General features: G+C 50.2%; 9 protein-coding genes across 9 annotated transcripts, besides 3 other annotated features; 5 read left to right on the top strand and 4 right to left on the bottom strand.

Moving 5' to 3' along the window:
• Nucleotides 1–101: 101 nt before the first annotated feature.
• Nucleotides 102–2,984, bottom strand: ACLA_009750 (STE11 family mitogen-activated protein kinase kinase kinase; the record flags this gene model as incomplete). Its single annotated transcript, XM_001273977.1, has 4 exons — nucleotides 102–2,396; nucleotides 2,452–2,603; nucleotides 2,657–2,730; nucleotides 2,803–2,984. The coding sequence occupies 4 exons, from the start codon at nucleotides 2,982–2,984 to the stop codon at nucleotides 102–104; spliced, it is 2,703 nt and encodes a 900-aa protein (XP_001273978.1).
• Nucleotides 2,985–5,477: 2,493 nt separating this feature from the next.
• On the top strand, nucleotides 5,478–7,838 carry ACLA_009740 (fungal specific transcription factor domain-containing protein; the record flags this gene model as incomplete). The annotated part of the gene is made up of 1 exon (XM_001273976.1): nucleotides 5,478–7,838. One exon carries the CDS (start codon nucleotides 5,478–5,480, stop codon nucleotides 7,836–7,838), a length of 2,361 nt encoding a protein of 786 aa, XP_001273977.1.
• A 677-nt stretch (nucleotides 7,839–8,515) lies between these two features.
• ACLA_009730 (C2H2 type zinc finger domain protein) lies at nucleotides 8,516–9,401 on the bottom strand (the record flags this gene model as incomplete). The annotated part of the gene is made up of 3 exons (XM_001273975.1): nucleotides 8,516–8,824; nucleotides 8,881–8,970; nucleotides 9,048–9,401. 3 exons carry the CDS (start codon nucleotides 9,399–9,401, stop codon nucleotides 8,516–8,518), a joined length of 753 nt encoding a protein of 250 aa, XP_001273976.1.
• A 752-nt stretch (nucleotides 9,402–10,153) lies between these two features.
• On the top strand, nucleotides 10,154–13,172 carry ACLA_009720 (uncharacterized protein; the record flags this gene model as incomplete). The annotated part of the gene is made up of 7 exons (XM_001273974.1): nucleotides 10,154–10,182; nucleotides 10,273–10,359; nucleotides 10,441–10,567; nucleotides 10,632–10,809; nucleotides 10,873–11,463; nucleotides 11,520–12,070; nucleotides 12,141–13,172. The coding sequence occupies 7 exons, from the start codon at nucleotides 10,154–10,156 to the stop codon at nucleotides 13,170–13,172; spliced, it is 2,595 nt and encodes an 864-aa protein (XP_001273975.1).
• A 933-nt stretch (nucleotides 13,173–14,105) lies between these two features.
• ACLA_009710 (adenosine kinase) lies at nucleotides 14,106–15,622 on the bottom strand (the record flags this gene model as incomplete). The annotated part of the gene is made up of 7 exons (XM_001273973.1): nucleotides 14,106–14,148; nucleotides 14,247–14,360; nucleotides 14,445–14,782; nucleotides 14,838–15,179; nucleotides 15,248–15,398; nucleotides 15,466–15,481; nucleotides 15,571–15,622. 7 exons carry the CDS (start codon nucleotides 15,620–15,622, stop codon nucleotides 14,106–14,108), a joined length of 1,056 nt encoding a protein of 351 aa, XP_001273974.1.
• Nucleotides 14,414–14,439: a microsatellite.
• Nucleotides 14,415–14,439: a microsatellite.
• Nucleotides 15,623–15,706: 84 nt separating the features above from the next.
• Nucleotides 15,707–15,730: a microsatellite.
• A 230-nt stretch (nucleotides 15,731–15,960) lies between these two features.
• ACLA_009700 (DUF1770 domain-containing protein) lies at nucleotides 15,961–16,711 on the top strand (the record flags this gene model as incomplete). Its single annotated transcript, XM_001273972.1, has 3 exons — nucleotides 15,961–16,269; nucleotides 16,365–16,559; nucleotides 16,673–16,711. The coding sequence occupies 3 exons, from the start codon at nucleotides 15,961–15,963 to the stop codon at nucleotides 16,709–16,711; spliced, it is 543 nt and encodes a 180-aa protein (XP_001273973.1).
• A 519-nt stretch (nucleotides 16,712–17,230) lies between these two features.
• Nucleotides 17,231–19,297, bottom strand: ACLA_009690 (uncharacterized protein; the record flags this gene model as incomplete). Its single annotated transcript, XM_001273971.1, has 5 exons — nucleotides 17,231–18,097; nucleotides 18,150–18,518; nucleotides 18,580–18,709; nucleotides 18,832–19,001; nucleotides 19,106–19,297. 5 exons carry the CDS (start codon nucleotides 19,295–19,297, stop codon nucleotides 17,231–17,233), a joined length of 1,728 nt encoding a protein of 575 aa, XP_001273972.1.
• Nucleotides 19,298–20,675: 1,378 nt separating this feature from the next.
• On the top strand, nucleotides 20,676–21,700 carry ACLA_009680 (60S ribosomal protein uL2; the record flags this gene model as incomplete). Its single annotated transcript, XM_001273970.1, has 4 exons — nucleotides 20,676–20,724; nucleotides 20,825–21,316; nucleotides 21,403–21,488; nucleotides 21,563–21,700. 4 exons carry the CDS (start codon nucleotides 20,676–20,678, stop codon nucleotides 21,698–21,700), a joined length of 765 nt encoding a protein of 254 aa, XP_001273971.1.
• Nucleotides 21,701–22,561: 861 nt separating this feature from the next.
• On the top strand, nucleotides 22,562–23,251 carry mpt (putative DNA repair and transcription factor Ada; the record flags this gene model as incomplete). Its single annotated transcript, XM_001273969.1, has 1 exon — nucleotides 22,562–23,251. The coding sequence occupies one exon, from the start codon at nucleotides 22,562–22,564 to the stop codon at nucleotides 23,249–23,251; it is 690 nt and encodes a 229-aa protein (XP_001273970.1).
• Between the last annotated feature and the right edge of the window lie 573 nt (nucleotides 23,252–23,824).

The raw sequence follows: 23,824 nt of genomic DNA, 5'->3' as shown, positions 1-23,824 counted from the left end.
TGCTAGTATGCAGGGGGAAACCACAGTGCCCGAGGCGTCTGAGCGAACATGTATGATCCGCTCAGAGCTTCCAACAGAGAATTGAAAGAAAAGGGGATACTTCACGCCAGCGATGTAGCCAGGAATTGGCACTGGAGCAATTCGTCCGCGGTGGGTCGCTTTTCATAGTCGACTTGGAAGGTCATGTCCAAGAACGCCATGGCCTCTTTACTGGCATGCTCGGGGGCTGGGGGTCTTGCGCTGTTGCTGCCGATGGCAAAGATGGCTTGCAGCTGGCTGCAGTCGGGGAACGGGTGGGCCCCGATGAACATCTCCACGACGAGACAGCCCAGACTCCAGATATCTGCTTTCTTGGTGTGAGCCGTCTGTCGAACGACTTCGGGGGCCATCCAGTAGACGCTTCCCTGCAAAGAAGGCCGGTGAAGGTGGCCTCCGCCTCCGCTGGCTCGAACTCCAAGAAGAGTGGAAGCTTCAACACGTTTGGAGATACCGAAATCTGAAATCTTGATTCCACCCTTGTTGTCCACCAGGATGTTGGCGCCCTTGATATCACGGTGAATGATATCACGGCTGTGAAGGTAGGAGAGGCCTGTCAATATCTGGCGCACAAAATTCTTGATCAGTGGCTCCTGGAAAGTGTTGTACTGTTTCAGCATTGTCGCAATAGAGCCGCCAGGAACGTATTCCAAGAAAATGTTCAGATATTGATCATCTGCAGAAGTACCCAGATACTGGACGATGTTTGGATGGTGAAGTCCTTGCAGCAGCTCAATCTCATGCTTAAGTGCTGTGACCATGCTGTTCTTACGTGTGTCGAACTCAGTGCCCTTGGTAGCTGAAGGAATTTCGACTTGTTTGACGGCCATAAGCTCTCCGGTGACTGCATGAAGAGCAAGGAAGACGCTGCCGAACGATCCCTCGCCAATCAAAGAGCCCTTCATCCAGTTCTTCGCTGCGAAATTGTTACCAGAAAGGAAATCATTAAGGCCATCATCCTCCCCTTCGCCATCCTCAGCCACCAATACACTCAACCGCTCGTTGAAAGAGCCACCATCTGTCGCTGCCACACTTGCGTTCTCATCAATAAGGCTCTGGCGCGAGATGCTTGGGTCATCCGACCCACTATCGAAGGATACGTAGGATTTGCGATTCGGCTCAATCGGAGATTCCTCCTGAAGGGGCTGGAGAGAGCTGGATGCAATGGAATCCCGGTAGGCTGTTTGAGGAAGATTAAACCTAGAGACCGATAATGGTCGAGAAGCGCGAGGAAGCTGCGTTCCAGGGTTGAGCCAATTATCAGCAATACTAGGGATTGGCGGGGCATCTCTCAAGCTGGATGCGTAGCTTGTGTTGCTGACAACGCTTAGACGGCTTGCGGCTCGACTGAGCCGTTGCGACCTTCGAATGGACATGCGCATTGTCTTTTCAATGTCCTCCCGATGATGACCGGGGAAATAAGAAGTGATTTCATGGATAATCATCTCGCTAGGCGGACGAGCTCCAAAGAACGACCGCAATTTAGCGACAGAAGGCCGCTCGGTGTTCACATAGGTCGGGTCGTTCTCACTGTAATTTGGTTGATGCCGAACAGACACTGGCGACATTGGTTGTTTGATGTGATGCCATGATTCTCCCGTCAGCTGCTGGATCTTCATCTGATTGCGCACGTTGGAGCTATTTAGGGCGTTCTTATGTGTCATTTGGCTTTCGTCCAGCGCGAGCTGGGCGGCGCGACGGACTTCGTCAGTGTCCGGCTCTCCGGCGTGGATTTTGCGCAAAATCAAACGGCCGCGTTCAGACCTGTTCGGGCCTTCACATATTTCCATGAGCTCGTGGTCCGCAAGCCTCCTGCAATGTGAGGGATCGGGCTCCAGGCCATCCAACACGTAGAAGCAATAGTTGCGATACTGATGCTCAGGAAGCTGTAGCTTCTTCAGGACGCATAGAATGATTTCATCTGGGGTCTTGCAGTGCTTAATGTCTAACACTTTAGTCTGTCCGCCGACGAAGATGACTCTGATGACGGGCGAGTTGGCAGGCAAAGGACCCATTGTCAGGCCGTCGATGCTCGGGTTTTGTCTTAAATGTAGACCACCTTTGTTGCCATCACCCGGAGCTCCTCCGTTGCGCCCCGAATTCGAACCGCCGGACGAGGGGTGACTGAAATAGCCTTCCTTCCGACCATTCTCCATTGGACTGTTAGCGACATATCGCTGGCTTCTCAAGGGCGATCCGGGGCGTGACGATGGTTTCCCTATGGTGTAGACATAAGAACCATTGTCGGCCATGCGAGACATGCGGCGATTGCTCGAGCTCCGTTGGCGGATACTGGTCAGACGAGAAGAATCCGAAGAAGTAGGAGCATAAGTTGGATTTTCCAACGCAGCCAGCTGGTTCTGTAATGATGAAGTTAGCAAACGTCGAGGAAAGAAACAGGAGCAGTCAACTCACCATATTCATCTGTCTATGGTTGTTGACACTTTTGTTTCTGAGTTTCTTGATGGCGACAAAGATCCGAACCCGGTCACCAATTTTCTTTACGCCCATTTCTTGAAGTATCTTCTGGTCACACTCGATGAGATTATCACCATTGAAGTTGTTTGCTATATGTGGTTAGTTACATGATGCGGGTAGGTGACAGTCAGCGAGTGTATACCTCTGAACAGGGATTCATATTGGCCGCAATTGATGCTATGGAGCCATGCTATCACCTGCTTCTCGTCCCAAGATCTAGAAAAAAGACAGGCATTAGCCGTCAATCCGAAGTCGGGTGAACAAAAAGCAACAGGTCTGGTCACCCACCGAACGGAATCAGCGCCATCTTTCGCGGAGAATTCCGACTCTGTCGGGCTGGTGAACATCCCCTCCTGAGAAGATGCCCCAGGCGCCGACTTCTGCGATGATCCGATGTGGTATGAAGGCGTGGTGGCCTGGGACCCGGCCATGCCCAACGGCGTCGAGTATGGAATCTTTGACGCCAACATAGCCGTTGTGTTGAGAACAAACGAAGTTTATGATCCTGCCGTATATCCCCCGAGCGTTCACGCGACCGAGTCTTCAGATCCCTTCCGACGCAATAGCATAATACGTTGATTGACAGACCGTCTCCTTGCAGTTGTTTGGCGAAATGCCGGTATAATCTCAACACCGATCCGAAGTCGATTAGCGCATGACCCGAAAATTCCCTAGGATCAGGTTGCCGGTTAGTCGATAGGCCAAGTAACGTCATGTCTGTATTTTGATCAAAGGGGAAAGGGTCGCAGATGGAAAATTCAAGGATTAGCCGGAGGGAATGGGATAATGAGAATGAACAGAACTGAAAGCAGGTAGCAAAGGCAGGTGAGTGCATACAAAGGAGAATATGACAATGCACCCACTGCTTCTTCGTTGAATCCTTGAGTTTCTCCAGCTGTATATTCAATAATGGCGTTAGATCGGCATAGGCTAAGGTAGTCAAAGATCAGGCGTCATCTGCTGAGCCAGAGTCGTCCCTGGGCTCAAGGCGTGGGGAAGGGAGGAAGAAAAGCAATAAAAGAAGAAAAAGAATATTGACGCTTCAAAATTCAGACAAAGTGAGCTCACTTGAGCAAGTATGGTGATGGCGAAAAAGATAGAATATTATTGAACAACCATCACTAGCAACTAACAAACAACTGTATTCTGTCTTGTCTATCTGTGCCTGTGGAGGCCCGATCGGTCGGGGCTGATAGTTGATACCGCCGACACCAGACAGACTACCAACCACTCTACCAGTACCAGTAGTCTACTGGACCACAGTCCACAATGGAAATGGAAAGTCTACCACAGCTTAGACCACCATCTCAAACACGCCGCTCTGCTGAGATTTGTCAGGGGCTGGACTCCTTGGATACTCTGAAACAATAGAGCCCCTCTGTTCCAGTCAAATCACCCTGTCGTGACCTTATCGTCTGGCACTGATTCACTGACACTCTCTGTGCACTATCTATCTAGACTATTCTTAGCTCACAAGTTTGGCACAAGTGGGATTGAAAATTCTACTCTCAATAATGGTGAAATTGGATCGACATGTCTTGTTCCAGGGATGATCTCTCTTCAGAGTGGGATAGTTTGATGGTATTCATGGTACACTGTGCTGTCCTTTCGAATGAACGAGACAGCAGCCCAGAGACAGAATTGGTCAAGGAAATCCTTCTTCAGATGATATTGGATGATAACATGGTCGAAACTTGAGACCAACGAAGGATTTTTGTTTTTTATATGGTATGGTGCAGCACAGCACTCCATTGTTGATGCCTGCGACTCTGCATCGATAGGGTCAGAAAGTCCATGATCTGATAACCATACAGACTGCCTTCTGTAGGTCTCTCTCACATATCCCAATCCTGTGGTGCACTTTGCTTATTTATACTGAGCCTTGAAGGCAGACCCATCGTCTGAAACCAAGGTAATATGACGAGCTTGAAAATACCCAAGAATTCTAGCGACGAGCATCTCGCTTGGGAGACTCTACCATACATACCTCGACCTGCGGGAGGCTGCCTCCAATCCCTTGTTAGTGCTCACTTTCCACGTAGCACACCGGACCAAAGGATTCATGCCTGATGGCTCTGAGCTGGGCGACACAGTCTATTTCTTCTTTAGGGTGTTTTCGGGGAAAGAGACTAAAAGCAGCATTGTATCTAAATTCTAGAATCTCGTTCTTAGCATTCTGCGGCCTTTTGTAAGAGCATATATATCTCCGCACCAGTGGGGATGGCGGAACATAACATATGCAAAGTGCACGTACGAGGATCTTATCATGGACGAAAGGGGGGGAGGGGAGAACTATCAGACATCAGGTAGACTAGAAACCACGCGCAACGATGACAACAACAAACAATATCTCTTTTCGCTGTAGCGACAACTGTCTACCTACCGTCTCTCTCTCTTTTTTTTTTTTTTCTGGTTGTTCTTGGGTTGCCGGTAGCTCTCACGTGACGCTCCAGCGACCCCCCTCATATGCGCCGACCCCACAGTTTTTCTTTCCCCGCTCGTCTGTACTCTGTTGCCCGTCAAAGAGGATATGCTCCAATTCCAAGGCAATTCGCCATGGAGGAAGAGAGAGCTGCTCAAGGCAAAGTGAGGAAGAAAAGCGCCACGCCGCATCGGAAGTCGTTGTCCTGCGAGTATTGTAGCCGGTCTTTCGCTCGTCTCGAGCACCTCCAACGGCATCTCCGCACTCGTTGAGTAACCCTGAATTTGTTCCTGCAGCCGCGATGGGGGATGAAGAGGGCTAATCCATCATCACAGACACCAAGGAAAAGCCATTCTCATGTGATATATGCTCGAAATCATTTGCAAGAAGGTAGGATGAGATCCGACGTTGCATTGACACGGGTTTGCGCTAACAATATGAGGGAAAACTCTGTAGCGACCTACTTGTACGACATGAGCGCTTAGTCCATCCAGCCGAGGCTGCAGCAAATCGAGAACATCGGAATCATACTCATCATGAAATGCCGGCGACACCGTCGTCGATGATACATACAGCGCGCCATGAATCGCGGATGCTCGAGCTTGCAGATGCCATTCCGGTGCAGCCCCAGCCGGTTCCGCCGCCTCCGCCAGAGGTGCAGGTCCAGCCAGCACCGATAGTAGAGACAACTCATTTCAATCCCTCATGGGGCTATGATCTGAATCTTTTATCCCACGCTGCCAGTCATGTCGCTCTGGAAGGCCAGCAGGAGGCGTTGGAGTCCATGCGAAAACCCTCGCATACTGTGGGCCCTCCCCAGCCAATCTCCCATGTCACAGACCGACCCATTACCGACAACTATGGCATGGAACCTTCAATCCTCGACCTCACGGACTTGGGAGACCCGGTTCAAGATTTCACTGTCTTCTTAGAAAGTGTCGGTCTCTCATCCGACTGGGACTCGGGTGTATTTTCCACCGTCGAAGACTCTATCATCCCCACCACCCTCTCGATAGATTCCAAACCGCCACCTCGTGAATCAACGAGACTTGGAAATGACTTGATGAACGATCATCGTGCAGTTGATGAGCCACCGTCATTCTCCAATTTTGGATCTCGCTTACCCTCGCTGCAGCCGGAGCCCCACGAGGTGGATGATCGGCTCGGCTTCAGCGATGAAGGTCCACGACCGGCATGGGATATTTCAAATGCAGATCGTCAAATATTTGTTTCCAAGCTCGAAGAGTTTGCTTACGTGCTCCCAAAAGGCTTCATCCCACCGTCGAGGCACGCATTGTCTCGTTTCTTTGCTGGCTATATCAATGGACTAAACGAACACCTTCCTTTCATTCACGTCCCGACTCTTTCAGTGGGCAAATGCTCTCCTGAGTTGACGCTTGCTCTAGCAGCAGCAGGTTCACATTATCGATTCGAAAATAGTCGCGGGATTGACCTCTTCCATGCAGCAAAAGCAATTCTGCTGGAGCGCCTTCGGAGAAGGGACAGCAAGCAAGTACCATATCCGACCTGGAATTTCTATTCGCCCAATTCAGGATTCCACAATTCTCGCGACTCATCTATCATATCGAATCATGCTAGTAGTCCGTTCCAGCAGCCTCAGCATTCCATGCCGCACCCTGTCGATCCCTCGATTTATGTCTCCGATGATTCGGATGCACATATGGAAGTCATTAGGACTTTCCTTCTGCTCACGGTCTTTGCCTCATGGGAAAGGCATCCGGAGCTTCTCCGGGAGATCCTTTCACTTCAAAGTACTCTAGCCCGGCTCGTTAGAGAACACGGGTTATCTGAGCCAGCTACTGGCCTTGATCCGAGCAACTGGGAGGAATGGATTCGAAGAGAGGGTAACAGGCGCACCAAGCTCATCGTTTATTGCTTCTTTAACTTACACTCCGTCATGTACAACATTCCCCCTTTGATTCTCAACGCGGAGTTGAAGTTAAACATGCCGTGCTCCCACGACGTCTGGAAAGCGAGCAATGCAGCTCAGTGGAGGCGGCTAAATCGCTCTCGACCTGGTTTGGACGTGCCCTTCCAAGAGGCGTTCGCGAAACTCTTCTTAAAACCAAGCATCTCGAATGCGTCTGCACCAATCTCACCACTCGGAAACTATATCCTGATACATGCTCTCATCCAACAGATTTTTTTTGCTCGCCAACTTTGCCTATCGGCGCCAAATATGCACGGAACCAGCCTTCGGCCGGATGATTTGACTGTTTTGGACAATTCTCTCAGCGCTTGGAAGGCACTGTGGAAACGCACCCCCGAATCCAGCATTGATCCTCAGAACCCAGCTGGTCCAATCGCATTCACATCTACTGCCCTTCTGGGACTTGCTTACATCAGATTGCATGTCGACCTGGGCCCGTGTCGTCGTCTGATTACTCAGGACCCCATACAAATCGCCAGGGCTCTCAGTGAATCCCCGCCTATCGCGAGGAGCCCACGTCTCATAATGGCCCTGCTGCATTCTGCCCACGCCCTCTCAATTCCCGTCCGTCTTGGGATCGACTTTGTTGCGAAAACACATTCGTTCTTCTGGAGCATTCAACATTCCCTCTGTAGCTTGGAATGCGCTTTCCTTTTGAGCCGATGGCTCCTCTCAATACCAGCAACACATGCTGAGCAACGGCTCTCTGATCATGAACGAAAGTTACTCTTGTGGATCAAGAGCATGATGGATGAAACTGACATGGCCGTTGGCCCACCCGGGGCGCCTGACATGGACTTCATGGCCAACCCTTATAAAGCAAAACAACTCAGCGTGGCTATTGTTCGCGTGTGGGCCAGAACCTTCAAAGGCAATACGAGCTGGGCGATAGTCGACCTAGTTGGGTCAAGCTTGGATGCATACGCAGATCTTCTGGAGGCCCAGCTGTGACCTCTTGAATATCACGGCCTCGCTTAATGTATATCGAATAGCTCGCTACATGTTCTCTCTGCCTTCTCGAGGCTTCTGAATGCACGGTGGACTGGATAGGTTATGTCTCTGCTATGGCCCCTCGGCATGCGAATAGGGCAGCCTGAGTCCTTTTATTCTCATTGACATGGATGATATATGATGTTGTTATATACCCGCGTCTATGAATTATCGTCCCTCTTGATATTTCCCCCTTCTGTTCCATCAAATTTTCTTCTTTGATGAGACCTCCCCCTTGTTGTTTATTTTCGAGATGTATATAAGTAGAGTGAGGATTCTTCTGCGTGACGAGACTGTCATGAGTTACAGCTTTGGTGGTAATTGCGCTTCTCAATTCTTTCAAGCACGGGGTTGACGGGCTTCCAAGAACGCAGAGAAAACCTGAAAAAAGCGCTGTCCTGTGGTGCTGGCGTTTTTGTTGATCTGAACACCTCTTATCCTGTCATTGTCTTCCTAGCAGGCAGATGCTTATCAAAGACCTTGTGTGTTTTTATTTTAAGGCTTTTTCTTTATAGCTTTCCATCAGGACCGTGCCCACTGGTCCAAAGCTGGTCATCTATTGAATGGTGCTAATGTCACCCCTTTCAATTTTGCCAGTAGCTCATTTCTTCGCTAGGGACGAGACCGACTCAAGTCATTCATGGCCTACTTCCAGTCCGGCCCTGGCTCTTAACAACACTCGTCGGGACAAACCGCAACGCGGACATGGATCTCTCAAGCTGAGCAATCTCCGGCTCCTCATGCGTCTGTTGAGCTACGGGTTGCCGAGACGTTGGATGGGAGATCACGGGAGAGTAGGATTCGGATGTTCTTCGGTTTCGCAGCCGGCCTTCTTGCGGCGATGGTGCTGTGGCCGTAGCGGATATGCGGCGTCGCTGCGCATTGGGAGATCGTAGCATGGATGTTTGCTCATCGATGCCGTCCTTGACGATGTAGAAATTGTAGGTCTGAAGGGAAAGATTTAGCCGGGAACCTGACGCAGTGGCAGCTTGGGAGAACTCACCCTGGGGAACATGTGTTTATCAATCAAATGCATCCGACGTTTTTGAGGCGTGGAGCATTTCCGCTCGCAATCCTCAATGAAGCAACTATACTATAACCGCAAGAACGCCCCCATTAGTCAATCCGCCTTATCAGGCAGCAGGCGTAGTAAAGAGAGACTAGACGTACCGTTTTCTCTCCCTTGTCTCGTTTCGCCGCAATGAGCGGATCATGGACCTCTTCGATATGCAGGTCGAGGTATCGATCTGTAGGGAAGTTCTTCCCGCACTCTGAGCAGCGATTGACATGCGTCTTTCGATAGTGTACTTCGTAGTCTTCGTACGAAGAGAAAGAGAGAGTATCTCGGTGAGGCGGGAGTGAGCACCGCATTACTTCAACGGCAGGCTGGGCTGTGTCTTGTAAGACCATCTTGGAGCGTTCAGTGGAATGCGCTGATGATGCGGGTGAAGGAGATTTCGTCACAGTGTGAGACGATTGACCCGCTGAGAGGGTTGGCGAGGCGCTGCGAGGGCGTTTAGACATCTTGGTTTATCTAGTCTTTGCTATTCTGCGTTGTCCGTTCTGCGTCTTTGGGTGTTCGCAGGTCAATAGTCCCTCCTGGTTGGTGGAGGGGATGCAGAGTCGTAGATGCAGTAGATATGTGGCTCCTGCAATGCTCATTGGTACTGCATCCTGAACTTTGTGGGATGCAGAGGACTTGTCACCATTGACTGTGCCATTTGGAAACTATGCGTGCGATCAGGTTTCTGTTTCGGAAACAATACTCTATATCTTTGATATAAAGTGTTGATGATGATGATGATGTGCACTGGGCATTATTCTTATGCTCGATCCTTACATAATAATGACATGGTATTATTTATTGTAAGGCGATGACGGCAGGTACCAGCCACACAACACAGGCCAATCATCAACGCACCAGCCACAGCAGTATGATTGCGACTCCTCCACCCCCATTCCCCCATTTCTTTTTCTCGGATGGGCCGTCGAAAAGTTCCCCGTGATATGGGATTTTCTTTCCTGTGAAGCAGGTGGCTGCAACCCTTTGTTGTTCATCTTCGGTCAGCGTCCTTGATCCCCTCTTCGGTTCTGCTACGACTCGCGCAGCCGATCTGCAGCTCCGGTCCTCGGTCTATCTCGCGTCCCTACGTTCATACTACTACTGATGGATCGTTCACTACTTTCGTCGCCCGCAGACTCCCAGCCAGCCATAGCCATCTGACGGGCGAAGTCAAGGGTGGAGTGATACAGGCGCGATTCTGCCCACCCTGAGCATGGCGTCCGCTTTCCAAAATACGTGGCAGTCAGTTTATCGAAATTCTCCGCCGGGGGGGTTTTTTTTCCAGAAAAAAAAAAGATTGGAGCAATATGTACTGATTCGCAGGTCCAATAGGTCTGCGCTCGAAGCCGAAAGGAAGCTCATGAAGAGCCTTGCTGAGAAAGAACCTACTTTCGCTGAGATCTCGCATTTCCTTTCGGAGTATGACTCTCGTTCCTCCTTGACATAAGCACTTCTTTCTCGATGCGCGCATTGGTCTAACTCTTCGTTATCAATCCACAGATTCCGCGCTGCCTGCCAGAGTGCCATCCTTCAGGATTTCGAAACTGCTCGCTCCATCGACGTGGAAACCCGTCTGTGGGATGCACATCTCAAAATCAACACCCGGTTCCGTAAACTGCTCGCGCGCGTGAGTTTCTCGGATTGACCAGCGCATGCTGTTTTCTGACAAATATGCCTTCTTATGCCAATAGTTTCGTGAAGAGAATGGGAAGAAAAAGAAGCCGGTAGAGAGACGAAAGCTCGAAAAACATTACCTCGAATTTATCAAATCGAGCCAGCGATTCTACCGAGGGTACATCCAGCAATTGTCGTCGCATTTCGGAGGTATCCCAGAGCTTGAAAAAGTTGCGAGGAAGTTCAACTTTGACAGTGAGCAACGCAATTCTTCTGTTTCCAAGCGCATTTCTTAACAATTCATTGTTATCTCCTCAGATTTAGCGGCGCAGCCTCCCGCACAGGCCGCAGAGAATCTCCGGACGAGTGTCCTCTACTCGTGCCACTCGACCTTGATCCGCCTTGGCGATCTTTCCCGCTACCGCGAGACTGAGCTGGTGAGCAAGGATCGCAACTGGGGCCCTGCCATTGGCTATTATGACTTAGCTATCGTTATTTGGCCCGAGTCGGGTGCATCACACAATCAGTTGGCCGTGATTGCCCTCGCTGACGGCAATCACTTGAGAGCCACGTACCATCTCTACAGGGCTCTAGCTGCACAAAAGCCCCATCCGTCGGCTAAAGGTAACCTGGAAATCGAGTTCAGAAAGGTCCGCAATGCTTGGGCCAAGGGAGAATTAATCCCTTCTGAGGATGCCGGAATACCCGGGCGAGCGTTGGCTCCATGGTTTGTGTATCTTCATGCGCAATGCTATCAAGGAACGGATTTTCCCGAGCACGATGAACTTGAAAGTGAAGTGCTGAACCAGCTTGCTGTTGATCTGAAGGAACGTTCTCTCGAAGGCACGCTTCAAAAATTTTGTCTTGTCAATATCGCTGCAGAGGACTTCTCCAGAACGCGCCCCGACGGTGAGTTCTCTTGAGGTCAGGTCGATTCGAATCCCTTTTACTGACATACTACCTAGAAGAGTCAGTATCCAATGCCCGTCTTTTCTTCCAGCGGATTAATGTCAAAACTTTTTTCACCCTGCTTCAAATTCTTTTAGCCGAGCTGGAAAAGTTCGCCGTTGAAGACTCGCTCAACAAAGATATGAAAAATGGACCAGACAAGGTCACCGTTGTGGCTCGTCGTGTATTACCGGCTCTGCGACACTATAGCTCTTGGCTTCTCGTTGTCAGCCATTTGCTCGTGGCACATAAGGAAGAAAAAGATACTCCTCTCGCCGTCCAAATCACCGAATTTTGGAAGATTTATGCCAATACGCTCACTCTGCTCGCGTCAACATTCGATGTTGTTCACCTGCCGGAGATTGACTACCTTTTGGAAGAGGACGAGGAGACTCTAGGGTTTGCGCCGCTCCACAAAGATGCTACATCTCGTCGATATATGAGTGCAAATGTGCAGCCGAAGCCCAGGATGACTGACATCGGAGTTGAAAGAAATCATCCTAACATCGAAATGCTTTATCGGATCCGCGAGTTTGTGATTGACGGTCTCGATCTGGTTGTGAGCAATGTACGACGCTTCTTCTGACCGGTTTCCTACCTATCCGATCACCCTTGCTAATGCTGCTGCGTAATTTTAGAAAGTCCCCATAGCTCTTGTTGACGATGAAGACAAGAAGACCTTCATCTATAAAGAGGATGGTCTTCCATCCCAATTCTTCACCAGTCCCTCCGGCCAACACAACAGGCTCTCCACAACAGGTATCGAACGGGAAGAAATTCAGCGAGTGGCTCAGGATGCCGCGCAAGTCGCCGATTCAAGAAGCCTGTTTGGCGGTTCCCAATCTGCAACTGCTTCGATGTCCGCCAACATGCATCGTATCGTTGAAGGTGTCGAACGACTTGTCGAGTCGGATACTTATGAGAATGCTCCATTACTTCCAGATCATATAACTTTCCCACGAAGCACTGCCAATCCACAGCCGATTCCTAGCAATTTTTTCGAATCGAGCATGAGTTCACCGTTCCGCGACGAGGATACTCCTCCCCGTCACACTCCCATGGCTCCGCCAGGACTCGGACTTTCTGCAGCAAACTCCACTGTCTTACCAGCAACTTCGTTATCTCAGTCCTACACACCCCGCCCCACTCTTCCCACTATCCCTTCCATTTGGAGCGCCGGATTGTCGCCTGACATTGGCGCCACTTCCGCTCCAAGGACACCTCCAGGCCTGGAACAACATTCCGGTCAAGTGATGGGAATGAGTATCAATGGTGCGGGCCCTCGTCATGCGTCCCAAGAAATGACCGCCAACGAGTTTATCTACCGACAAACCCTTGGAGGTCAGATTCCGTTGCACAATTCTCTTAACGGGGCAAGCTCCATGTCCAATTGGATAACTCCATCAAGCCCTGCGGCTCCTCAGCGGTTTCCGGCGACAGGGTGGGAAAGAAATACGGCCGTTGGAACGGGTTCCCCGACCTCGCTCGGAGTACCCAGCCAGCCCATGTCAAGTGGCCTAGCCAACGCGTCGTGGGCCAACAATGCTTTTCTGGCCAGCAGCTTGTCTTCCGGAGCAGGCTTCCCCAGCTCCGGGCACACTCCCAATCGCAGATCGGCTACCCAGTTTGGCGCCATCGGGCAGACGCCTTCCTACGGTCATGGTGGGTGATACACGCCAGCTCCTCGCCTTGGACTCGAGAATAAAAGTCCGTGCAAGACGCGATCACAGCTTTGAACAGCACCAGTGAAGCAATGTGCAGGCAGGTCGTCTGAACATGGGCACGAGATCAGGAGGCAATTTCTTTCAATGCGAAAAGATGTTAACTGTTCACTTCCTCGTCCGATGTCCGGCGCATGGATAGGGCTACCTATTTGTTACCGAGCATGATCATCATGCGCAAATCTGTTGTTCCCTGCTTGCTTGACCCATTTACTGTGTGATCGCTCTTACCGAAGGAAACCCCCATCGTGGAATGACTGTGATGGAATCTCCCTATGACAATGGATGACCAGTTTGTAGGTAGGCCGCGAAACAGGCCCGCTGGCTCTCAGGATAGGGTTGTGGGGCATTTGAATCATGATGGCAGCTCCAATGCGCCATCTCATATCTCATAGTTCTGTACTTTGGATCCGTTCACATCGTGGCATCGATTCTTACCTTCTTCTCCTTGCCGTTTTGTTACAAGAGATTATCTATCTATGTGAATTTTCATTTTGACCTGTTGTCGTGTCAGACTCGATCATGCCTAGCCCCGAAAGAACAGACGAGGAAGTCGGGTTTATTGGTTCACTATTTCCAATTTTTTGAAAATTTGTGTATATATAAAGTCGAAGGGTTTGATCGTTACATCGTTGTTGAGAACGTCACCGATCTGCGCTTCCGTTGGTTATACGGAGCCATAGCCAGTAACTAAGCGCACAGTTTGTTTTTTTTTATCTCTTTTTGAAAGAAGATGATAATTGCAAATAGTAAAATAAAAAGTCTAAGACGTTAAGTCAAGGACAACTGGGTATAGAGGGTTGAATCATCCAGGAAAATTTTGTTGCTGCAGCCATGCAAACGCCCAGCTAGGGCGTTTTAGAGAGAAAGGTCGTTTATAATCTATGAGCGGGTAGGGGCATAGGTCTTCTTGGGGAAGGGGAAACTGTATTTAAAAAAAAAAAAGCATCGAGTCAGTTGTCAAATGTCACACAAACGTTGGAACTCAGTTCCGAAGAACAGATGGGTGCAAGATTGACTTACGAGGGTCCCAGCTCTTGGATGCTCAAGCTGGCGAGCCACTGGCCCATATCCATGCTCTCCTCAAGGGACTTATTCGAGACAACACCGGCGCAGAAGCCACCAGCGAAGGCGTCACTATACGCAACATCGGTCAGCATGCATTCTGTCCGGGATTGGCGGATTCGTTGAAAAAAAAAAAAAAAAAAAAAAAAAACTCACCCGGCACCGTTGGTGTCGTTGATGGCGCTCTTGGGGATCTCGTGCACGGGGAACTCCTTGATCTCAACCTCACCGTCAGGCTTGACGGTAGCGGTGATCGTGGGCAGAGTACCCTGAGTGACGATAGCAACTCTGGGACGGTTGGTGTTCTTCTTGGGAAGCTGAGCGAGCTTCTTGGCGATCTCGACGACATCGTCGGTGTTCCATCCGTGGCTCTCGGAGTAGGAGCGGGCCTCGGTCTCATTGCAGAAAGTGTAGTCGGTGTAGGGCAGGACGCTGTCGAGCTGGTCCTTGAAGAACTGGGGGATGAAAGGAGCAGAGAGAGAAAGCATGAAGACCTAGGTAGCAAGAAAAAATTAACAACGTTCGAGATGATAGATCAGGGAGGCTTACCTTGTTCTTAGCAGCAGCCTCCTCGGCAAGAGCCAGGATGGCAGGCACACTGACAGTCAGGTGGTATCCACCGACATAGTAGTACTGAGCCTTCTCGACGAGAGACCAGATCTCAGGCTGCTTGAGGTGGTCGACCTTGTACTCGTTGGCGGCAGCGAGGTGAGTGCACATGCTACGGTTGTGGCCGGTGATGATCACACCGCACTTGCCAGTGGGCTGGACATCGTCGATACGGTACTCTGTGTGGACGCCAGCCTTGTTGCAAGCCTCCTTGAGGATGTCTGCATACTTGTCCTTGCCAACACAGCCAATGTAGAGCACGGAGTTTTCGGGGAGGATGTACTGCGCGGTGAGATCTTAGATCAGCAAAGGTCCTGCTTTTCAGACCGAGAGAATCCGAGAATGTGTACCTGGGCACCACGGGCAGTGTTCTGAGCAGCACCACCGGCGATTAGCTTCGCATCACGGCCAAGGAGCTCATCGTAGAGTCCCATGTGCTTATCCTCAGCCAGAATGGCATCATTGTCCTTCAGGCCGTACTTCTCCAGGAGAGCAGCATCACTAGAGAAAGTTAGATCAGCCGATATTCGATCGTTTCAACATCATAGTAGAGGCTTCCTTAACGTACCCAACGGCCTGGATGTCTAGATATTTCCAATGTCAGCAACCTCACTCGATATCTATAGTATGGTTTTGGTCCGCTTTCGGAGGGAGAAAATCAGATAGTACATACCCAGGAGAGGGTTCTCCAGACACAGAAGAGGATATCCCTGAGCAGCAGCCATTATGCCTGATTGTAATTGAAGATATTGGAAAGAAGAGAAGGGGGTGATGTTAGAAGACGGTTCGGAGGAGGAAGAAAGAGCAGAAGTAGTAATAGTAGTAGTAGTAGTGGGGGATGTTTTGAGCCTTAGAAGAGGGGCAGAAAAGCCGCTGCCAGAATCGGCGCTTATGGCCCACCGTAGCACTATAGCATTATTATTCGTTGCGTCAGGGGATCCGGCTACTTAGTGCTAAGCAACCTCACGGGTCCGAAGTAGTTACTTGGTTGCTTCTAGGTAAACATCCACTTTAACACCATTGACCAGAGGACCAGAGGACCATATCAACCTCCATCGCCAATATGTCAGATCCAATCATCCAAGTGGCAGAAACCATCCAAACTGCCTCCATCAAACGAGATCCGTCTCCAAGGCACGACATCAATCCTTCCACCTCCGCCTCGGAGAAGAGACCAGTCGCTCAACGCGCGCCCTCCGAGGCCGACAGCCTCCCTTCGGACATCGTTGACCCTAGTCGCATGATCCGACCCATTCCTCGCCGCCATACCCTCCCTCCCTTGCCGGATCTGCGGTTCGAACAGAGCTACCTCGCCAGCTTACGAGGCGCCGATACATGGGGACGAGTTGCGTGGATCACGGTTCGGGATCAGGTATGATGGGCTTCTGGCAATTGTTGTTGCAATGACAAGAAAGCTTCAAAAGGTGTGCGGACAATGCTAATGAAATTACCTTCGGGGCATATCAGGTTCTGCTTCCTCTCATGCAGGGCACGCTCTGGACTCTCGCTTTGGCTGGCTGGCGGTACTGGAATCGCACCGCTTCTCTCAGTGGCCAAACCCTCGGAAGCAGATTACGGCGGTGGTGGTACGAGGTGAACAATTGGAAACTTCCTGCTCTCCGCTCGACAAGAGACCCCCGACTTGCCTCAAAGGTCGAAGACGTAAGTCCACTCCTTTCAGCTGCTGCCATTGGATCCATTCGCCTGGTTCTATCTGCCAAAAAAAAACTTGTTGAAATGCAGCGCTGGGGCTGACATTTCCGGAGTTCTTACAGTTTTATACGGCACAATTCTCGAACGCAGGCACGGATTGAAGTCCGTTCCAATTGATATGCTAGCCTGAGGCTTGTTATGCATTTTCTGGAGTTACGGGTTTAGCGTTTCTGTTCTGTTATGGGTTTTGTTCTGCGATACCGATCAATATGCAAACAAGCTGCCGTATCATGCTGCAATTCCTGTTGCTTTTTTATTTCATTCGAGGTCACTTTCTGTAGTGTACAAATAGCAGGATTCTTATTCTCGAATCCCTCGGGCTTGCTTCCGCTTGCATAAGTACCAGACTGTTTGAGCTCTATCTGGGATATTCTTGAATCCTTATATAGTGTTGTCCGGCTATATAACCCCTGAAGAACTCCGGGCTAACGATGAATCCCGGTCATTAATCTTTAACGGACACATCTGACCGACACCTGACGAACGTAAACTCCTTTTCGCCTGTGTATGAATTATCAGATTAAGGCGATTGCAGCGCGCCGTATGCCTCTATTGGTATGTCGGCTAAAGGCAGCTGCTTGTAGCAGAGAGGCAAAATAGACGCTATGAATGGGTCGATCTCAACTGGCCTCGTTGGAAGCCTTGGCGGGAGCTGATTGAGATATGGGCACCTCAGTGCTGGGAGGGATTCCAGCAACAGCCCTCTTCTCCTGTGTCTGACCAGTGAGGCCATTCAGTAGTTCCGCCTTCGGCTCCTGCGCAGCAGTTTCACTCGCGGCAACAACTAGCGTAGCTTCGACGTTTGTAGCGGAGGGCAGCTTCTGTGACGTTACTGTCTCTTCATCTGCCCCAGACCCGGCCAGTTTGACAGATTGTTTTTCGAGGCCCAATGTCTCTGCCGATGGCTCGTCTGCCGGTAGTTGAGGGCTGCTCGGCAATTTGCCCTTGCCATATCGAAGCTGGACCACGAGACTCCGGTCCTGTCCATTGAGGACGGAGTCGTCTCCGCTCAGATCACCTTCATCATCACCTTCAAAATCATTATCTTCCTCTTCCTCACCGCCCCGCCACTCATTTCCGCTGGAATGAGCCGCCTCCGATTCCTCGTCCATACCATCCATGTTATAATCCGTATAGCCATTTGCTCTGGTCGCTCTAGACCTCTGCGGCCTATCAGCATCTTCCGCATCGTCTCCGCGCTGGCCACTCAGTAAGGCCTCGCCGTACAGACCGCCTGCCCGTGATCGTATCTGCCTTCCGCTCGCTGTATATCTAGGCCCAGCAGGTTCTGCCGGTGTGGAGATCCCTGAAGCATTCCGAGTCGATCGCCTTGTTGATGGCATTTCGTCCGAGAAGATATCCTCGTCATCAGAGTATGTGTACTTCAGCTTCTTCCCCCGAGTGCGGCCTTCGTACAAGGAGAACCCAGGCTCGGGCCGAGAGAAAGCGGCTTTGCGAGCGATGCGGTAGTCGCGTCGTTTGCGTTTCTTATTCTTTGTCAGTGCGGAATCGGAGCGCGAGTATGAGAGAACAACTTACCTCCTCGGAGCCCTCGAAACGAGGCACGGCATTCTTTATCCTTTCGCTAAGCTTCTTTGAGTGGATACTCTTCTCCTCATCTAGTTTGTCTGCGACCGTCTTGAGCTCGGGAATAGTTCCGGCTACGCTCCACCAAGTAACGTTCTTTAGGGCCGGGTTGCCCTCGCGATATAACCGGAAATGGGTATCATCTAGACCCTCGACAAGCCAGTATCGACGTTTAAAACCATCGCGTCCCCATGGTTGAACGGAAAGCGGTTGGTTGAGATCGTCCTCATGACGAGCTTGTTTGTATGATTCTTTAATCTTGGTTGCAACGGCGTCGGACGAAGAAAGGGACCAGAGAATTAACGACTTCAACAGGGTCAACTATGCGCAATGTCAGCCACAAGAGCCTTAGAAGCAGCCTATCCCAGTCGCATTAACATACACGTTCTTCTGGAGACATTGATGCAAAGGTGCGACCCCCATGAAGGGGGTTCTTCCCTTGCCAAGCTTTGGGCCATTGAGAAGAGTGGGTTTGGATCGCCTCCTCTAAAGGACGTTGGTAATGCGCTCTCCTGTGTAGAAAGGAATCAATTAGCCCAGCTGATACAATCATGGCCTCTGCGTAGAAGTGGAAAAGATGTAGGTGGGTGTTTCTCTGATGTCGCGGTGCTCGAGTGTCTGGTGGTGTTCGTACTCAACATCTTTCTTCCGATTGAGCACTAGCCCTAGCAATGCACATAATAACCGTTCGATATGATCCCCTGGTGGAATCTCAACAACGCCTCTCTCAATATCCTGTGGCCCAAAGTGTGGAGTTGATCGCGGGAAGACCTCATGGAAACGCGCGCGGAACATTACAATGAACTTCGGAGTTGCGACAAGTCAGCCAACAAGTCAAAACCGGGCAAAAAACGCGTCAAGCTTGTGTTTAGAAGCATCAGCAAGCTCCGCTGATCAATAAGACTTACTGCAATATCCGGATTATCAGCTAAAACGTATTCATGGGGTGGTGAGGGCTCCCGTTTCGGCGGCGGAGACTCAGATTCCTTCTTGAAGTACTTGGTGATGCCCACCGGCTCGTCAAGTGCCATAGCACCAGTCTCATCGTCGGAAGGGGGCGCTGATGAAAGCGACGAGAGATCTGAGTCGGAAAGAGACATATTTGACATGATCGGCGCGCTGTCTCGATGTGATGTTGTCGAGGGGATGAGGGTTGATGGTGGATAAGGTTCGCGCCGCAAGAAGTTCCCTTACTGACGCTACTTGGTTGAAGCGCGGCTTTTACGCGACTGGCCTGTCTAGTACTCTGCTATCAATGCTACCAGTCCATGGCAGGCGGTGACAAGCTTCCAATCAGGCACAATCTGCTCATTGAGTTATTTCAATCATAGTATCTACAAAAGTACAGGGTTCCGGGTACTTCATTCATGTTAAGATGCGATGAATACTGGCACTGGACTGCTGAAAAAGAGTTTTTACGTCACGGCTAGGTTTTCGTAAAGCTGAACTCAGCTTGAGTGCAAAGGACCCCACTCCTCTGAATGAATGGAGTAAGAACCAAAGAGTGCAAATGCAGAGATATCCAAGCTTTTGAGGGAGAAAGCGCAGAATGAGAAGAAGGCACTGAAGAGATATCGCAACAACGGGGTCAAGACTCTTCCTCAACGCTTTCTCCTACCAAAAGATACAGGTGTACACGATCAGCAATCCAGTCGATGGACTAGATATGGCATGAGGACTTCCCCGCTTCAAATGCAGTTGGGAGAGCCTCAACTCGCTTGATTTCCGATGAAGAGGGGAGCTCAACGGCGTATCCGCTCATCTCCAATTTCCACGACGACAAACAACGTACTTGACTTTGAGCAGGAAATCCATCTATGAGCTTTGTTAATCCTCTATGTTTGCGGATATGGGGTTTGATGAGATAGGTGAATAATCCACAAAGAATCGGTTGTCTTGAGACTGACGAACCAGAATCACTCTCCTGGGAGCTTCGCTCAAGATGGTTTCTCTACTGGGCTTTCATGGATGTCAACATCCTGAATTTATCCCTTCAAGAGACATCCCTCAGAGGAATAGTATCAAAGTAACCCTATCACGTCAGAGTGATCATGGGAGGACTTCCACGTGCAGATTCCAAGGAATAAGGATTGCAAAACTTGTAGCATCGATCATATCATATCATATCCTATAAGTGACAGAATGATACAAAATCACAGATCCATGATCAATCAATAGATGGCCTGAAAGAAAGCAGAAAGGCAACACGACGGAGATACGCATATCTAATCGCGGCACGTTACACGCGCGTAAACCACAAGCGCTGCCCCGAACCAAAAGTGCGCTAGCGCCAACTCGGTTAGATTAGCGATCTCGCCCTAAAGCCCACACAGTCCATTCTCCAACGAATTCTCAACACCAACCCGACAAGCCCATCTTCGATTTGAGGTACGAGCAGTTGATAACTCCCACCACCGGTCGCCAGGCGGACTTTCTTTTGACGATACTAACGTACAGGCTCATATATAGAAAGTCGCCATGGGTCGTGTGATCCGCAATCAGAGGAAGGGTCGTGGATCCATTTTCAGTGAGTGCGACCGCAGTGATAATTCACAAAACTCTGGACGAAAGTCGCAGAGAAAATTCTCGAGATGCAAAAAATGCTAATCGATCGCTCTCGCTCGCAGCGGCCAACACCCGTCTTAACAAGGCTCCTGCCCAGTTCCGTAACCTCGACTTCGCCGAGCGCCATGGATATGTCAGGGGTGTTGTGAAGGACATCATCCACGACCCCGGCCGTGGTGCTCCTCTCGCAAAGGTCCAGTTCCGTCACCCTTACAAGTTCAAGATGGTCACCGAGACCTTCATTGCCAACGAGGGCATGTACACTGGCCAGTTCATCTACGCCGGAAAGAACGCCGCTCTGACCGTCGGCAACATCCTCCCCCTCGCCTCCGTCCCTGAGGGTACCGTTATCACCAACGTCGAGGAGAAGGCTGGTGACCGTGGTGCTCTTGGCCGTACCTCCGGAAACTACGTTACCGTTATCGGCCACAACCCTGAAGAGGGCAAGACCAGAATCAAGCTTCCCAGCGGTGCCAAGAAGGTTGTGAAGAGCACTGCCCGTGGTATGGTTGGTATCGTTGCTGGTGGTGGCCGTACCGACAAGCCCCTGCTCAGTATGTTTTTCCAATCTGCCATTCGTCGTTTTGCGGCAACAATGGGATATATAGGGACAATTTTAGTTGCTAACAGCTCTCTACAGAGGCTTCTCGTGCCAAGCACAAGTTCGCTGTCAAGCGCAACTCTTGGCCCAAGACTCGTGGTGTTGCCATGAACCCCGTCGACCATGTAAGATTTCTACCCCATTTTCATTTTCGTGTATTTGTCGAGGACATGATATCTGACCTGGTTTTTCTCTACAGCCTCACGGTGGTGGTAACCACCAGCATATCGGTAAGGCCTCGACCATCTCCCGCTACGCCGCCCAAGGTCAAAAAGCCGGTCTTATTGCTGCCCGGAGAACTGGTCTGCTCCGCGGTACCCAGAAGACCAAGGATTAAACGTGGTTTTGAGTGGAGTTTTGTTCTTTTTGACGGGTTGAAAATGCTCTTCTGCTATGAGACATATGTACTTAGGCGACTGCGGATTACCTTCCACACGTCCTTAGCGAATTAAGGTTGTGGCCAGCAAAAAATTTCTTCATGACCCAAATGATCATGCCACAAATGGGTTCACGTTCAAAAGGTCTCGAGGTGCATGTTACGACAGTCTTAGCAGGAGCAGGAGAAGCCGTTGTGGTAATCAATGAAAATTTCTTTTTTTCTGTTCACCTGGTATCTCTTAAGCTCTCCTCACCATCCTTCCTGTGTAAAAGCATGCCTCGAGGCGTTGGGTAATGGACGATGCGACGTTGCTGGAGTGCTAGAGTGAAACGGTTGGCGGCTGTCACATTGTGCTCTGGCCAGGTGCTCAGCCCTCATAGAGTACATTTCAAACTTTGTGATAGACAGAAGATGTCTATCTTATCCCACTTTGATGTCTTCTACGGGGCCGGATGCTCTATGTCATCAGGAGTCGACGTTGAGTTGGTCTCTGACATGAGCGCACGACTGCAACTATGATGATCTCGCAGGCTCTTTGTTAGCAGGGATTTGCTCTATGGGTAATTAACAGATCACTTCACTGTAAGGCAATATATACAGCGTCACAATAAATAGACATAGGATAGTGTAGACCTCAGGCACTGGCGAGCATTTGACAGATACCTGTTGCTCTCAAAGTGACCAATCAGCAGTACGGAAGTCACACAGTGAGTCAACCCTGACCATATCTCCGTACAAAAGTCGAATTCTCACCTCCCTCTTACTCTACCTTCGATCTCATCACGTTTAGCATACATGACAATAGTAATACCAGAAACCATGAATGCCGATGACAATCCACCCAATCCACCCCAAAAGCCCTTGCCGCTGGCCAGAGCCGCCCGGTCATCCACAATTACAGCTGCGCGCTGGCAGGCCGTCGTAACCCGCGACGCAACAGCCACAACCTTCGTCTATGCCGTCCAGACAACAAAAATTTACTGCCGGGCATCTTGTCCCGCACGCCTCGCGCGACGAGCCAACATCAGCTTCTTCGATACCCCCGCGCAGGCAGAAGCAGCAGGCTTCCGGCCCTGTATGCGCTGCAGACCGGAGACGCTGTCGGCAGCGAGTCCACAGGCCCAGCTGATACAGAGGGCATGCGAGCGCATCCAGGCTGATGTCAGGGATGGCTGCAAACCGACGCTCCAGAAGCTGGCTGCGGAGGCCAATCTGACCCCGAGTCATTTTCATCGGGTCTTTAAGAAAGTCATGGGCGTTACGCCGGGGCAGTATGCCGCGCAGGCTCTAGGTGGTCAGGGTCAGAATGTGTCGGACGGTGAGAATGTGGTTCCTGATGTTGTCCAGGATGCTGATGTTTCTGGCGCTTGGGGAGGGTTTGAGATCCCATTTGACGATGCCGCTATCTCATGGAATGATTTTGATGCTATGATAGCCGCCGAGGATGAGTATGTTTTGGGATTGGCCGACGCGCAGCATCAGGATCTTGGTTTTCAGCAGGTCTCTTAATTATTTTAAATGTTTAATGATGTTTATGACTGGGTATTTCTTATGATTCTCCTCTATGGATACCTTCTTTGTAGGAGCAGCGTCTCAAAGCAAATGCTTGTATATACATACCATTTACTGTGATACTTTGAACCACAGTGCAATCTGTCCCCACTATGTCCAAAGCGATAGTAAATTATTTTTCCTTTTGAGATCAATCAATTAGTCTTCTCCATGGTATCAGGTCAAGAATATGTTCTATAGGTGACGTGATTGGGAATGCGGTATTCTTGACCAGATATATCATTATAGAGAGAGATATATATATTTTGGCGTGTCCATTTTAGTCAACTCCCTGATTCCCCATAAGTTTAGACCTCAAATACCACCACCATGAGTTTATGACAGCAACACGTTGGGAGTTCAACTCAGCTCTTTAGTATCCACACCCAGGAGAATTATGATGGCACAACAATGTCATTATCACTCTACAAGAGTACGTGGAGTAGCCCGTCCACACCATACTGTGGTATGTTGTCGAGCGCGAAATCTGAAACCCGCCGCGCACACTCCACATCCTTGTTCTGTAAATAG

This window comes from Aspergillus clavatus, genomic scaffold, assembly GCF_000002715.2.
Source record: "Aspergillus clavatus NRRL 1 1099423829795 genomic scaffold, whole genome shotgun sequence".
NCBI lineage: Eukaryota > Fungi > Ascomycota > Eurotiomycetes > Eurotiales > Aspergillaceae > Aspergillus > Aspergillus clavatus.
This window is presented reverse-complemented; position numbering and strand designations above follow the sequence as displayed.